Source organism: Rhinolophus ferrumequinum, chromosome 9 (assembly GCF_004115265.2).
Source record: "Rhinolophus ferrumequinum isolate MPI-CBG mRhiFer1 chromosome 9, mRhiFer1_v1.p, whole genome shotgun sequence".
Taxonomy (NCBI): domain Eukaryota; kingdom Metazoa; phylum Chordata; class Mammalia; order Chiroptera; family Rhinolophidae; genus Rhinolophus; species Rhinolophus ferrumequinum.
The window spans coordinates 93,640,408-93,655,878 of record NC_046292.1 but is presented as its reverse complement, the minus strand read 5'-3'; the positions used below and the strand labels follow the sequence as shown (position 1 = coordinate 93,655,878).

The 15,471-nt window shown below is 35.8% G+C and overlaps 1 protein-coding gene and 1 pseudogene across 3 annotated transcripts in view; one reads left to right on the top strand and one right to left on the bottom strand.

Moving 5' to 3' along the window:
- EXOC2 (exocyst complex component 2) overlaps nucleotides 1-15,471 on the bottom strand; it is a 246,608-nt gene that overhangs the window by 197,529 nt on the left and 33,608 nt on the right. For all 3 annotated transcript variants that reach the window (XM_033114349.1, XM_033114348.1, XM_033114350.1), the window contains exon 2: nucleotides 278-438. In XM_033114349.1, the coding sequence (XP_032970240.1) occupies nucleotides 278-395 (118 nt within the window). In that variant the 5' untranslated portion in view covers nucleotides 396-438. The remainder of the gene's footprint in view (nucleotides 1-277; nucleotides 439-15,471) is intronic.
- LOC117027142 (elongation factor 1-alpha 1-like) lies at nucleotides 5,479-14,551 on the top strand (annotated as a pseudogene).

Genomic DNA, 15,471 nt, shown 5'->3' with positions numbered 1-15,471 from the left:
GAAGATCAAAGCTGAGGAAGTGGAGGCAAATCTCAGTTGTGGGAAACTTTCTAAAGGACGTGGTGAAAGACAACATAGATAAGATTTGATAAAATAATAATTTTAACAGAAAAATCAGAAAACCACACAATTCTTTCATTTTTTTTCAGATCATTCTGTACGGACCACAGTAATGTTTATCTATCACCTTCACTATTTCAAAATAATATATTTTGCCTCAACTGCCCAACATAAAAATGCATTTACCATGGATACATAGCATAGGCCTTGCCCTTACCTATGAGGTCAGTTGGGCCGGTCCCCAGGTTTTCTCCTCTAATTGTGACCTTGGTCCACGGTATGCCTTCATTTGGAGAGATGCCTGTCACAAGCGGGGGCTGTCGTGAACGAGACATTGTGCTTTGTGGAGCAAATCCGAGATTTAGTTACAAAAGTAATCTGTTAAAAGAGAATGATAAAAAAGCATTAGTGCCAACTGAGATAAGCAGTGACTGAAAATACAAGAATGCTAGACATTCAGTACCAAAACATAACAAGTATTCTTAAACATATACTTCTAAACTTTTTTGCTATCATTTAGCCTGTCTGCCAACATATCCTGAACATAAAGTTTACTAAGGACATTCTACCTCGTACTGCAAGGGAAGTAGCAGAAAAATAACAGAAACTAAGCCCTTGATTCTAGGAACTCTCAATATCACGACAGAGAGAACCTAATGTCACCATTTACCTCCATGCCTACACCTGCTGAATCCCAACTATATGCTAGAAACTGTTCTACTCCCAAAGTTGTTTGTGGTGGATATTCTGATAAAACATATTCATAAAAACTAAATTATATTTATATTCCCATAGGTGTACTGAGTTTCCCTTTATTTTTGTATTATACTTAGAATAGCAACTCTTTTTTAATGTGTTCAGATCAATACCCAGACATTTCTACAAAACCCTGAGTGTGGATGTACAGGCAGAAGTGCGCGTCTGCCACCTGTTCTGAGTGTAGCAGAGCACGCTCAAGTCCAGTCAAATACACCGGTGTCCAAGTCCTGTGCTCCGATTTACTAATTGTGTCCTAAACCTCCTTTTTCGTATGTGTAAAAAGGGAGCTAACAGAACTTTCACGAAGTTACAGTTAAGATTGCACAGGGTAATTCTTGCAAAGCACAGAATTAAATATAATTAGTTTTATGACTGCAGTTAATCAGAATATCTTCCGTAAACAACTTCGGCAGTAGAACATTTTCTAGCATATATTTGGGATTCAGCAGGTGCAGGCATGGAGATAAATGCTGATATTAGGTTCTATTGTCATGATATTGCAAGTTCCTAGCATATAGTAGGCAACCGATAATTAATAAAACCTCACTGATAAATCCCTACAGAACTCCTCATGTGCTCAAGGCTTCAGATGCCCTAGAAGGGGAGGGTGAGATTCAGAGCAGAAAAAACTTGTGAGTTGGTTGTATCTGTATATGGTGAGGAGTTAGACACCTTGACCCCTGCTCCCACCCTGCAGTCAGGCAGCAGATAAGCAGTTTAGTCTCTGAAGAAACCAAAAAGAAGAGGACCAGTATTCAGGAATATTAGGCAAAATAGGGGTGATTACGTGTCAAGCTGCATAGCGAGCTGTGGCTTCCTCCGAGCTCTTCCTAGCCCCGCTCCTACACCACCGTCAGCAAGGTGTATAAGCTCCCCCACCCAGCTCCACCCTGTCCTGGTAACTTGAATATCAGTCGCTGGAGAAACTGAAGAGCCCTAGGGAAAAAAGAACCAAAGATCCTGACATGTAAGGGGTCCTCCCTCCAAATGGAAGGCTACATGCCTGCAGTCATATCTCCTGATGGAAAAGTCACTTACAAATTCTGCCCACACACAAATTAAACTAGTCAGCTGTTCACAGCCTCACTCTCAAATATACAAGGACAGTCAAAGACAATCAGATGGTCAAAGAAAATATGTGAGCGAGAGACATGGAAGTCAGATAAACAAAAAGATCCAGAGAAAACAGAGATAAGTCAGATGTATAGGCTGAATCGTGCCCCTCCCAAAAACATCATGTTGCAGTCCTAACCTCCCAAACATCAGAATGTGACAGTATTTAGAGATTAGGCCTTTAAAGAGGTGATTAAGGTAAAATGAGGTCATACAGATAAGACCTAATCAAACACGACTGGTGTCCTTTTAAGAGGAAATTAGGATACGACACACACAGAAGGAAGGCCATATAAGAAAATGGAGAAACACCCATCTACACACCACAGAGAGAGGCTTTCAAAAGGAACCAACCCTCTGACACCTTGATCTCGGACTTCCAGCCTACAGAATCATGAGAAAATGATTTCTGTTGTTTTAGCCAGCAATCTATAGGACTTTATTATGGCAGCCTAAGCAAACCAATACAGCAAGCAACAGAAAAACAAAACAAAACAAAAAAAACTTCAACAGTATTGTAAACTTTGACCCTAATTTAGTATCTGCAGAGAGAAAAAAATTTTTATCACTAAAAGAACAGATGCCATGAAAAGGAATCAATCCAGAAGTAAGAGCTCTTGAAACCTTTAAAAGAGGCAAAAGAAACAAGATTTATATCATCCTATTAACGCAGGAACGGATCACTGGTTTAATCAAATGTGGTATAAAGGATGCAAAATAGGCAGATGTGTGTTTGGGGAACAGGGGACGAGGATGAAAAAAGGGAGTTACAAATTTTATCTGAAATTGACTATCAAGATAATGGCAGATTAGACATAAAATCTGGAAATGTGGAGGTGAGTGCCAGAAGAGAGAGCTAAATGAGTTTGCGTATGACGTATAAAAAAGAATGTGACTGACCTTTGTCCCTAGTTGAGTGAGGGACACTCAAAATCCAAGAACTACCTCTCTTATTCATGAGCCCTCAATATCACAGATACATAATATTCATGGCAACTCAATATCGGGGCTGGCCAAACCAGAAAGAGCAATCATGTAATTAAAAGGTTGGGGCTTTGAGCCATGTGGTATCTGCTTGAACTCTCGAAAAAGGGAGCGGGGCTGAAGATTGAGTTCAATCTCATAGCCAACGATGCAGTCAAACATGCCTAGATAATTTATTTAATACAATTAAAACAGCAAAACAACAACACAAAAAGTGAAGGACCACAAGGGTATCACCATGCACCCAATAAACCAAATGAGACAACTCAAGGTTATCTTGACTTCTCTCCTTCCCTAGCGAACCCTGGATACTGAAAAGCTTTCTGTCAGACCCAAAGTCAACTATTCCTCTCAATTCTATTGTTGTTCCCCCTGTTAAGACCTTCATTTTCTCTCCCTGGAAATTGAGACAGACTTCTATTATAATCTCCACTGCAATCCACTCGCAGCAAACACCAGAGTCAACTCTCCAAAATACAGATCTCATCAACATCATCCTGCGTTAAAAAAAAAAAAAAATCTTCCATGACAACCCACTGCTCAGGGGTCTCACGTGTCCACAAAATCCTTAGCATTTTATTAAAACCTGTCGCACTAGATTCTTTCCTATTTCCTACACTCTTAGTCATTTCCCTCAGTCATCTGACACGAGCCACGTAAGCCTGTTCACCTCTTAGGAACAGCCAAGTACTTTTAAGCCATCATGATTTCCTTTATCTTTTTTCAACTAAATAGAAAGTCTGTCCAAGTTTGTTAAATCCTTACCAGTATTTCAAGGTCAAGCTTAAATGTTACCTTCTCTAAGAAAGTCTCCTTGATCCTTCCTTGCATAATGTTTCCACTATATAATTATAATATTTGCTGTATTAAACCTTAGGTATCATATTTCTGTCTCTTCTTTGAGGACACATGATGTTTAATCAACTGTATATCCCCAATGCCTACCAACAGAGGGGAAACAAGAGTAACGCCTGATTTAAGAAAACAAAGTCAACATTCTTCAGAAGAACAGAACAAAATCCAAAGTCTCTAAAATGTATTATGCATATGCCTACGATACAACAAAAGTGACTGGACCCATTAAAAAAAGGTGAAAAATATGTAGCCCCTAGTCAAGTAAGAAAAGCAGACAATAGAAACACACCCCAACAGGAGGCAGATCAGAATTAGTAAACAAGAATTTGAAAGAGTCCATAACAAGCAAGCTGTTAGAAATATACAGTCATAATCAATGAATATATAGGTATTCTGAACAGCAAATCTGAAATTATAAAAACAAATAAAATGGAAATTCTAGAACTGAAAGGTACAATATCTAAAATAAAAACATACAATGATTGGGTTGAACGGAAGACAGAAGAGAGTTGAAATCAGTGAACATGAATGTGACTCTACACAAAGTATCCAGTATGAAGAAAAGGATAAAAAGGAAAAGATCAGATATTCAGTAACCTCTGGAAAATATCAAGCGCTCAGATGTAAGAGAGAGAATGGAGCAGAAAATAGTATTTGAAGAAGAGATGGGTGAAATTTCCCCAAGTTTATTGAAAACTATTATTCTAGATATCCAAAAAGTCCAGCATTTATCAGGTGAGATAAATATAAAGAAAATTACACCTAGACACACTGAAGTCAAATTCAAAGATAAAATATTAAAAGCAATCAGAAGCCAAAAAAAAAAAAAATGACATTATATAAAGAGGAATAACAAACGATATGAATGATGATGATTTCTAAGCAGAAAAAACTGAAGGCCAAAAGACAACGTAACATCCTTAAAGTGCTAAAAAAAAAAAGCCATGTCAGAAATGAAGTTTAAAAAGGAATTTTTTCACGTTGGGAAAACTGGGCAGCCGTATGCAAAAGATTGAATCTAGATCCCTATCTTACACCACACACAAAAAAATCAACTTAAAATGAATTAAAGACTTGAACGTAATCCCTGGAACCAGTAGGGGGGTAAGCTTCTTGACATTGGTCTCCACAATGGTTTTTTATGTCTGACACCAAAAACAAAGGCAACAAAAGCAAAACTAACCAAGTGGGATGACATCTATAAAGCTTCTGCACAGCAAAGTAAACCAACAAAATGAAAAGGCAACCTATGGAATGGGAGAAAATATTTGTAAACCACATATCCGATAAGGAGTTAATATCCAAAATATACAAGGAACGCATACACTTCAACAGCAAAAACACAAATACCCCAATTTAAAAATGGGCTGAGAGTTTGAACAGACATGTTCCAAAGAAGACATACAGATGGCCAACTGCATGCATGACATCTCTAATCCTGAGGGAAATTAAATCAAAACCAGTATGAGGTATCACCCCACACTTGTTAGGATGTCTGTTATCAGAAAGACAAGACAGCAAATGCTGACTGTGGAGAAAAGGAACCCTTATGCCCTGTTGGTGGGAATGCAAACTGGTACAGCCATCATGGAAAACAGTACGGTGGCTCCTGAAAAAATTAAAGATAGTTTTTCGCAATGGGTTTACCATTAGAACACAGGCGTCATGAGAACCACTGCTAAATGTAAGCCAAAACGGGTAAGGAAAAAGCCTCATATCAACACCACCGTCACCGGACACACAGATTCTACCAGTGCTGGTCATCTGATCTACAAATGTGCTGGGATCGACAAAAAAAACTATCAAAACATAGGAGAAGGAGGCTGCTGAGATGGGAAAGAGCTCCTTCTTCAGGTACGCCTGGGTCTTGGATAGACTGAAAGCTGAATGTGAGCCTGGGATCACCACTGATATCTCCCTGTGGAAATTCGAGACCAGCAAGTACTATGTGACCATCGCTCATTTCCCAAAACACAGAGATTTTATCAAAAACACGATTACAAGCACATCTCAGGCTGACTGTGCTGGTGTTGGGGAATCTGAAGCAGGTATCTCCAAGAATGGGCAGACCCCCAAGCATGCCCTTTGGCTTACACACTAGTTTCAAAACTAACTGCGGGGTTTAAAAAAAAAAAAAATCTCACTGAACCATCCTACAGCTAGAAGAGATATGAGCAAATTGTTAAGGAAGTCAGCACCTACATTAACAAAATATAACACGGACACAATAGTATTTATGCCAATTTCTGGTTGAAATGATGACAACATGCTGGAGACAGGGCTGACAAGCCTTAATTCAAGGGATTGAAAATCACCCGTAAAGATGGCAATGCCAGTGGAACCACAGTACTTGAAGCTCTGGAATTGCATCCTGCCACCAACTCATTCAACTGACAAGCCCTTGGGTCTGCACCTCAAGGATGACTACAAAATTGGTGGTGTTGGTTCTGTCCCTGTGGGCCAAGTGCAGACCGGGGTTCTCAAACCCAGGTTAGTGGTCACCTTTGCTCCTGTCAATATTACAACTGAAGCTTTGAGTGAAGCTCTCTCTAGGGACAATGTGGACTTCAATGTCCAGAACATGTATGTCAAAGGTATTCATTAAAGCAACCTGGCTGCCGACAGTAAAAATGGCGCACAAGGGAAGCAGCTGGCTTTACGGCTCAGGTGATTACCCCAAGCCAGCCGGCCAAATCGGTGCACCTGTGCTGGACCACCACACAGTGCATATTGCTGGCAAATTTGCTGAGCTGAAGAAGACTGATTATCATTATGGAAAGAAGTTGGAAGAAATTCTTGAAATCTGGTGATGCTGCCATCATTGATACGGTTTCTGGCAATCCCATGTATTGAGAGCTTCTCTGACTATCCTCCTTTTGGTCATTTTTCTGTTCAAGACACAGCCAGTTGCTGTGGGTATCATCAAAGCAGTGGACAAGAAGACAGCCAGAGCTGGCAAGGTCACCAAGTCTGTCCAGAAGGCTCAGAAGGCTAAATGGACATTATATCCAATACCTGCCACCCCAGTCTTAAACAGTGGTGGAAGAACGGTCTCAGCACTGTTTGTCTCGATTGGCTATTTAAGTTTAATAATAAAAGACTGGTCAATGATAATGCGTCAGTTTGTAAAACCCTCAAACAGGAACAAGAATGTTTTGTGGACCATTTGTTTTCTGTGTGTGTGGCAATTTTAAGTTATTAGTTTTTAAGATCAGTACTTTTTACTACTTGACTAAAAGTTTATCACAGAACTTTGAAATCCATTAAAACAAAGTTTAATGAGAGGAAAAAAATTTTAAATATATAACTTCCACATGATCCAGCAATCCCACTTCTGGATATACAAGGACAGAACTTAATTCTCAGATCTCGCATATCCAAAGGAAATGAAATCATTATCTGAAAGAGATTTATGTACTCCCATGTTCACTGTAGCATTATTCACAAGAGTCAAGATACGGAAATAACCTAAATGTTCATCGATAGGTAACTGGATGAAGAAAATGTGTCATTTACTTATTAGTATATGTGTGTGTATTCATATGTACGAAATTGGACAATTAAGTTGGTGAATTTTCCACCGGGTACTGACATGGGGGTATGTGTCTGTGTGTGTGTGTGTGTGTGTGTGTGTGTGTGTGTGTGATGGAATATTATTCAGCCTTCAAAAAGAAGGAAATCTTGCAATCTGTGACAACACGGATTAGAACATTATCCTAAGTAAAATAAGACAAAGACAAATATTGCATGGTATCAAAAAACACAGAAACATAGCAGAATGATGGTTGTTAGGAGCTGAGGTGGGGGAATTGGGAAGGAGATGGTAAAAGGGTAAAACTTTCAGTTATGAGTAAGATCTGAGGATCCAATGTGTAACATGGTGCCTATAGTTGGTAATAGTGTATTGTATAATGGAAATTTGCCTAGAGAATAGAATTTAAGTTTTCTCACCAAAAAAAGAAAACAGGTATATATGAGGTGATGGATGTGTTAATCAACTTTACTGTGGGACTCCTTTCACAGTGCATATGTGTATCAAATCATCAGGTTGTATACTTTATATTACAATTTTATTTGTCAATTATACCTCAATAAAGCTGAAAAAAGGGCCTTTTCAAACAAAGGAAATTCACTGGGGACAAATCTCTATGACAAGACACCCTAAAGGAAGTTCTTCAACCTAAAGTGAAATGACACCATAACTTGTAAGGAGATTTTATAATGTGAAATGATGAATTCATCAGAAGGACAAAACAATCTAAACTGTGCCTATACCTAGTAATAGAGCTCCAAAACACATGAAACAAAAGCTAAATATAGGGAGAAAGAGATAAATCCACAATTGTGGCCAGAGGTTTTATACGCTCTTAGTATGGATAACAATTAGATTAAACAAAACTCAGTAAGGCTACAGAAGATAGGAACAACACTACTGATCATATTGACCTAACTGGCATTTACAAAACTCCTTCTCAAGTGTCTACAGAATGTTTACCAGGAGAGTCTACATGCTGGGCTAAAAAATAAGTCACAATGAATTCCAAAGACTGAAACTCCAAAGACTACAAAGGAATTAAATTAGAAAGCAACAGCAGTACAATATCAAGAAAAGTATCCAAGTATTTGGAAGTTAAACAACACATTTCTAAATAACCCAACAGTCAAAAAAAAAAAAAAAAAATCAAGAGGAAAAAAAGAAATATTTTTAACTGAATGATAATGGAAGTATAATCAAAATTTGTGAGAGGTAGCCAAAGCAGGGTGCTTTAAAAGCTTATATTAAAAGAAAGATTTACAATTAAGAATCTGTGTTTCTACCTTTAAAAACTAGAAAAAGAAGAGCTAATTCAACCCAAAATAAAGGGGTGGTGGGAGGAACAAGGAAGCAGAATGAGGAAAATATTGGAGTAGAAATCAATAAAACAGAAAGTAAAACCAATAGAGAAAAAATTGTAAAGCCAAAAGTATTTCTTTAAAAATTAATAAAAATCGATAAATCATAAAAAATTCTCTTTAAAAAAAACAACACACACAAATTACCAATTTCAGGAATGAAAGAGAGAATAACTATAGATACTAAAGACATTTTTTAAAAAGTAAAAAAAAGACTATTATAAACAACTTTATGGCAATGAATTTGATAACTTAGATGAAATAGAAAATTTCCTTCAAGACAAGTTACCAAACTAACACAAGATAAATAAAAAATCTCAAATCTTCATTTTTATTAAATAAATTGAACCCATCATTAAAAAACTTTCCTACAAAGAAAACTTCAGACCTAGATGGTTTTAACAATGAAATCTAGCAAACATTTAAGAAAGAAATAACACCAAGCCTACGTGAATTATTTCAGAAAAGGGAAGCAGAGGGACTACATCATGACCAAATGGGGTTTAATCCCAGCCATGAAAACGCAGTTTAACTTCAAAACCCAATCACTGTTAATCTCATTAAAAGTAAAAAGAAAAACTGTTCAACTAAATAGATGTAAAAGTCTTTGAAAAAAATCCAACACCTATTCATAATTTAAAACTCTCTACAAAGTAGGAATAGGTCAATAAAGAACATCAATAAAGAACAACTCGATCAATAAAGAACAACTGGGGGGGAGGGGAACACACCTAACATCATACTTAATGGTGAAATATACAAAGCTTTCCCCCTAAGACCAGTAATAAAGCAAGGATGTCTCTCTCATCGTGTCTATTTAAAACTGTTCTAACGGTTCTAGCCAGTGCAATAAGATAAGGCTAAAAACATAAATGGCATAAAGATCACAAAGGAAGAAATAAACATTTTCTATTTGCAAATGACAAGACCGTTTATATAGAAAATCGTAGGGAATCTACTAAGCAATTAATAGCACTAATAATTGAACGTAGCAAGTAGTCAAAGTAGTCATAGACAATATACAAAAATTATTTTTATATTCTAGTAGGAAATAATTAGAAAGCACGTTTTTAAATTGTTTGATATCATTATAAAGCCAAAATACATTTAATAAAAATATACAAGACTTCTACACTGAAAACCTCAAAATATTGCAGAGAAAAAAAAAGATCTAAATAAGTGGAGAGCTATACCATGTCTATGGATCAGAAGACTCAACGTTACTAAAATATCAATTCTCCCCAAACTGATGTATAAATTCATGCAAGCTTATGTAGAGAAATTGGCAAGCTGATTCTAAAATTCCTATAGACATTCAAGAACCTAGAATAGCCAAAACAATTTTAGAAGGGGAAAAAACTTACCATACTTTTGGTACATGGCTTTAAGACATTATAAAATATCTACAGTAACCAAATAAGTTGTTGGCATAAGCATAACCGAATGATCAGTGGAACAGAATACAGTTCAGAACACTTGTATAACCAGTTGATTTCTGACAAAGGCAACACAGCAATTCAAGGGAAACAAATAATTTCATCAAATGGTGCTGAAACAACTGGGTCTCCACATAGTGGGGAAAAAAGAACCCAAACTGCAACTTCACACCACTTACAAAAATTAATTTAAGATAGATCAGAGGCCTAAATATAAAAACTAAATGATAAACTACAAAGATAAAATAGAATATTTCCATTACCTGGATATAGCTAAAGTTGTTTTTTTCCCCAACATGAAAAACAATAATCATACATTGAAATCTCTGATATATTTAGAGTTAATCAGAATTAAAACTTTCTCATCAAAAGAAAATAAACAGGCAACCATAGACTGGAAGAAAATACAGTGGTACCTCGGTTTTCAAACATAATCCGTTCCGGAAGACAGTTCAAGTTCTGAAACGTTAAAAAACAGCCGACAGCTAGGCCTCAGGACCTTGCACTCAGCGGAAGCCGCATGACATATTGGACTTCCGGGGTGTGTTCAAAAACCGGAGCGTTTACTTCCGGGTTTACGGCGTTCATAAAAGAAATGTTCATCAACAGAGACGTTGGAAAACCGAGGTACTATTGTATTCTCAATGGATACATCAGAGAAGGACGTTATATAAGGAATATAGAAAAAACTTTTTCAAGTTAATAAGACAGGCCACCCATTTTTTTTTTTAATGAGCAAAAGAAGAGACTCTTAACAAAAGATGTATGAACTCATCGTTTTTAATAGATATATGATTGATACATAGATAGGCAGATAGATGCATATTTTTTTTGGGGGTGGGGGGTGCAGAGAGCTGGTTCTGCACCCTGAGAGAGACTACAGGCAATAACACAAGAATAGCAATGAGCATATACCTAGCTTCTAAGTACCATTATCCAGTAAAAGGAGCCAGGGTCCTTGGAGAAAGGCTGATTTCAGGATTGAGGCAGGGAGAATACAGCATAAGCCCGAAACATTGTATCGTGTCAGTAAGGAAGTACTCAAAGAATGATGGGGACATGTCAAAAGGGAGCCACAATGAAGGGGCTCTCATTTCCCAAATCTGAGGCAATCTGAGCATCAAAAAAAAAAAAAATCAATGATACCAATGGATTATAATTTATAAAAGAAAACATGCAACTCCATCCTAATAACAACTATATTGGGAAGAGAAGAAAACTCTCCCTTATTATAGAATGTTAACTAATAAGGAAGATGAAGAAATTAGAAATCAAGAATCACCAATGTTGAAACAGATATCATATCCTTCTTGATATGATACATTGCAAAGGATCTAACACTTCTGTGACATTCCTGCCAAAAATACCTAACTCAAATCTAAATCAAAAGGATTATCACACAAATCTAAATTGATAGACATTCTACAAAATAACTGGCCTGCACTATTTGAAAATGTCAAGGTCAAGAAAAACAAATAAGGACTGAAGAGCTGTTCTACATTAAAGGACACTAAAGAGACATTACAACTAAATGTAATTGTGATCCTGGATTAATTTTAGAACAAAAAACAATTTTTTTCTATAAAGTACATAATTGTAAAAATTGGTATTAATGTTAAATTTCCTGACTTTGGTAAAAGTACTATGGTAATATAAAAGAATGTCCTAGCTCTTAATAAATACATACTGAAGTATTTAGGAGCAAAAGGATTATGTTTTTAAATGGTTCAAACAAATATATCCAGATAGACAAATGGCACAAAAAGTAAACAATTGGTGAGTCTGCTAATAGAAGGTTCTTTTGTTGTTGTTTTTAAAGGTTTACAGGAGTGAGTTATTTTTATTGTTCTTGAAAGTTTTCTGTAAATTTGAGGTTATATCAAAATAAAAAAATTATCAAAAATAATGCTTTAGCTATATTTTAAAGTACAGCAAAACTACATCGAATTAACATTGTCCTGTTAATCAACATATAAGACCCACTGTTAGTTAAAGTCAAAGATATTTATTTTCATACTTAACATTAGCAAAATGTACAAATAAGCAATGAATAAACTGATATTAACAGCCACACTAAGTAATTTAATAATTAAGTATACAGAAAACTACAAAGTTTCAGAAATAAGTATTCTTTTAATGGGACATACTATGTCATCTCTTTAAATGTGTTTCTAAACACAAACAAGAGTTTGGAAAGCTTGTTTTGAAAATGTGCTTGAAAACTATTATAAATTGATAAACCTGAAATTTAGTAAGGTAACACAGATTAACAAAAATTTTCACGAGAGAAAAGACATATTTCAACACAAAGTTCCCACAGAACTTATGGTATCTCCATAACACTGCAGGGGAAACAAATATTAAGGAAAGAATGGATAATTAACCTCCCTCATTGATTAATGTCTACAAACCAATTCTTGACAAAGGAAAATACTTCATTCAGTTGGCATGGAAAGTCAGACCGCTGAGTGAAGTTTAATTAACTTGACACTATTAATCCCTGCCTACAGTATTTGACTAGAAAATAGGTAAGTATGTGGCTTCAACCGATTACTTTCAAATCTGGTCTAGTTCACTTTATAAAGAACCAAATTTTTAAGCAGAAATATTAGACAATGTTTGTTTCCAGAAAAAAACTAGGACGGAGCATTTCCAATTACTCCCAATAGTCTAACTCCATTTTGAGGGCATTTACAGAGGATTATAATCTTAACTGTGTTACCTTCAAAGTTTGTCCAAATAAAACAAAGTAATGTCTAGACCACTGTGGATAGTCGTGAATCAAAACATATCATCTATTTTTTTATTTATGATCGAAGAGAACAGCTCTTTTCCAGACACACTAATCAGAAGCAGCTAAAACCTCTGGTTCATTATATTAATTCAGATGCAAAAATTAAATAGTGTTTCCTTACCATGGAAGCATCACTTGCATACCCCAAACATGAACAAACCATTATCTCAAGAAGAACATTAAGCCATTAAATTAGAAATATAAGAATATCTGCTTTTTAAACTGCAATGCCTACGACACAAACAACAGTGTCCGCCACACAGATGCTCAGTAATGACTTGTGGAATGACTTATGGAAAGAGATAACTCTTTTCAACCCATCTCCAGTGAGAAACATCCTGCATCACAGACAATGCTCTTATGTTTACTATAAACATAAAATCACAAATAAATGAAATAATTTCTTGTCACTCTCAGGAAAGAGTCTAAGCCTTAAGAAAACAGGATTTAGTTTCTGAACATTCTCAGTTTCACAACCCGTGCCAGACTAACAATGATATTTTTAAAGAAAAGCCTCATCTATAGTTGCCATTAAGATTATCATCACAAAGATTTTCCAAATGTAGTAATGGTCTTTGAAAATTTGTCATGAGGTCTTTCTTACATAAATACACTAAACAAAGGTTAACAAAAGTTTGACTTTGTCTGCCATAACCTCATTTAATGAAAACAATATAGTCTTTACATCACACAGTCATTTAAAATAATAAAAGAGGTTAAGGATTAAAGTGAATAAACGACCCTAAACATGCATACCACAAGCTAATTTCACCTTTTGAAAGCAGAATGAAAGACTACTCAGGTAAGGAAAATTAGTACAGAAACAGAATAAGCCACTTTTATTAGGTAATATCCTCGCACAAACACACTAAAAATAAACAAAGGATTAAATGATATAAATGGGCAAATAATAAAGGTTGACACTACTGGAATACCTACTGGGAATTTCATCTATAAACACGCGTATATGTACCTGAGCTTCAAATTGCGACATACTGGTAGGCTCTTAGCCTAAGAACCACACTTCGCATTTAGATCCTGTCAATTACCAAATAGGGTTATAGGTTTGCTAAAAAAGGAAGCCTAACACTGATGTGTCTCCAGACTCATGTTAATTTACCAGGCATTTTTCAACCAGCTGGACCTGAACAGAGATAAACAGAACTAGGAGGGCCCTTATAGGAATTAAACAGCCAACAGACATTTGTCTGATTTCTTTTGACATTGGTATGGTATGGATATGCTTATTCACTGAATGATTCATATACCTATGAGTAAACCTATGCTTATGAGCAATCTTTTTTAGATTTTAACAAATGATATTTAGTGGAACAATAAAAACTACATTGAAACACACATTTATAGATATAAAGAAGCACCTTTAATACAGTTCACCAATGATTTATTTTCTGTAGATGCAGTGAAACATAAAGGCATACGTGTTTTCCTGCTTCTCAGCAGCACTGCTCTAAAAGAAAGAAATAAAAGAAGCTAAACTTGATGTCTTGATTTTTCTTCAATATGAGGTCTTGGTTTTCCACAGAATTACCATTTCATGACAAATTCCTTCCTACCTGCAAGAACAAAGGGTATCTTCACAATATGCAATGCCCTTCAAAAAGGTTTTGAACTTTTTTCTTTTTATCCTTTTAGATAAGTAACAGATTCACATGGTAATCCTATTTTAATAAAGCAAAAGTACATCCAAGCTGTAAGCCTATGAATTAAGCCTTGACAGAAGAAGCTCAAATACTTCACATCTATGAATAGTTTGGAGACCTGGGTTCTAAACTAGGTTCTGATATTAACAGTTAAAAACCCTTGGCTACTTTCAGGCTCTCTGAAACTGTTTTCTCATCTATGCATAAGGTTGCTGGAGGAGATCATTTTTAAGGGCCCTTTTAATTCTTGCTTCTATGAGAGTCTTCCTTACAGGACCAAGCTTTCCGATTACTAACGTAAGACTGTAGAACCTGGAACTCCCTAGCTTTTCACTAGGAACTAAACTACAAGAGACTGTTATTATTCATTTTCAAATTTTGGTATTTATTAAAAAAACATTTTTTACTAAATCACTAGAAGCATATGAATTTTTAAGACCTCATATTTAGATGTTAAAGTTTTAGATAGCCTATTTATTTTTCTTTAATAACATATCTCTGAAGGTTAAGCAGAGGAATACACTATTCCTCTCATTTTTAAAAGTTATACTGTAAAACCCTAGTCTTTTTGTTACTGCATTATTAAAAGTAAGCCATTATAATAATTCACCATAAATTAAAATGCAATTATTTATTTTAAAATAAACCACAGGTTTTTTTGTTTGTTTGATTTTTCATTTCCCTGGACAGAGGGAAAAGGAGACGGGGAGGAGTATGGGGGGGCACTGACTGATGCTGAGGGAAAGACAGGAGCGAGAATGAAACAGGAACAAGGACAGACTTTTACTATAGCTTGAAAATTCTCATTTAATTAAGAAACCCAAGAAATTTCTGAAGAAATACTAGAAACAAGCATGATGTCATTTCTGTGTAATGGCACAGGAAAAAAAAATCTGCAGATAATTTTCCCACTGTG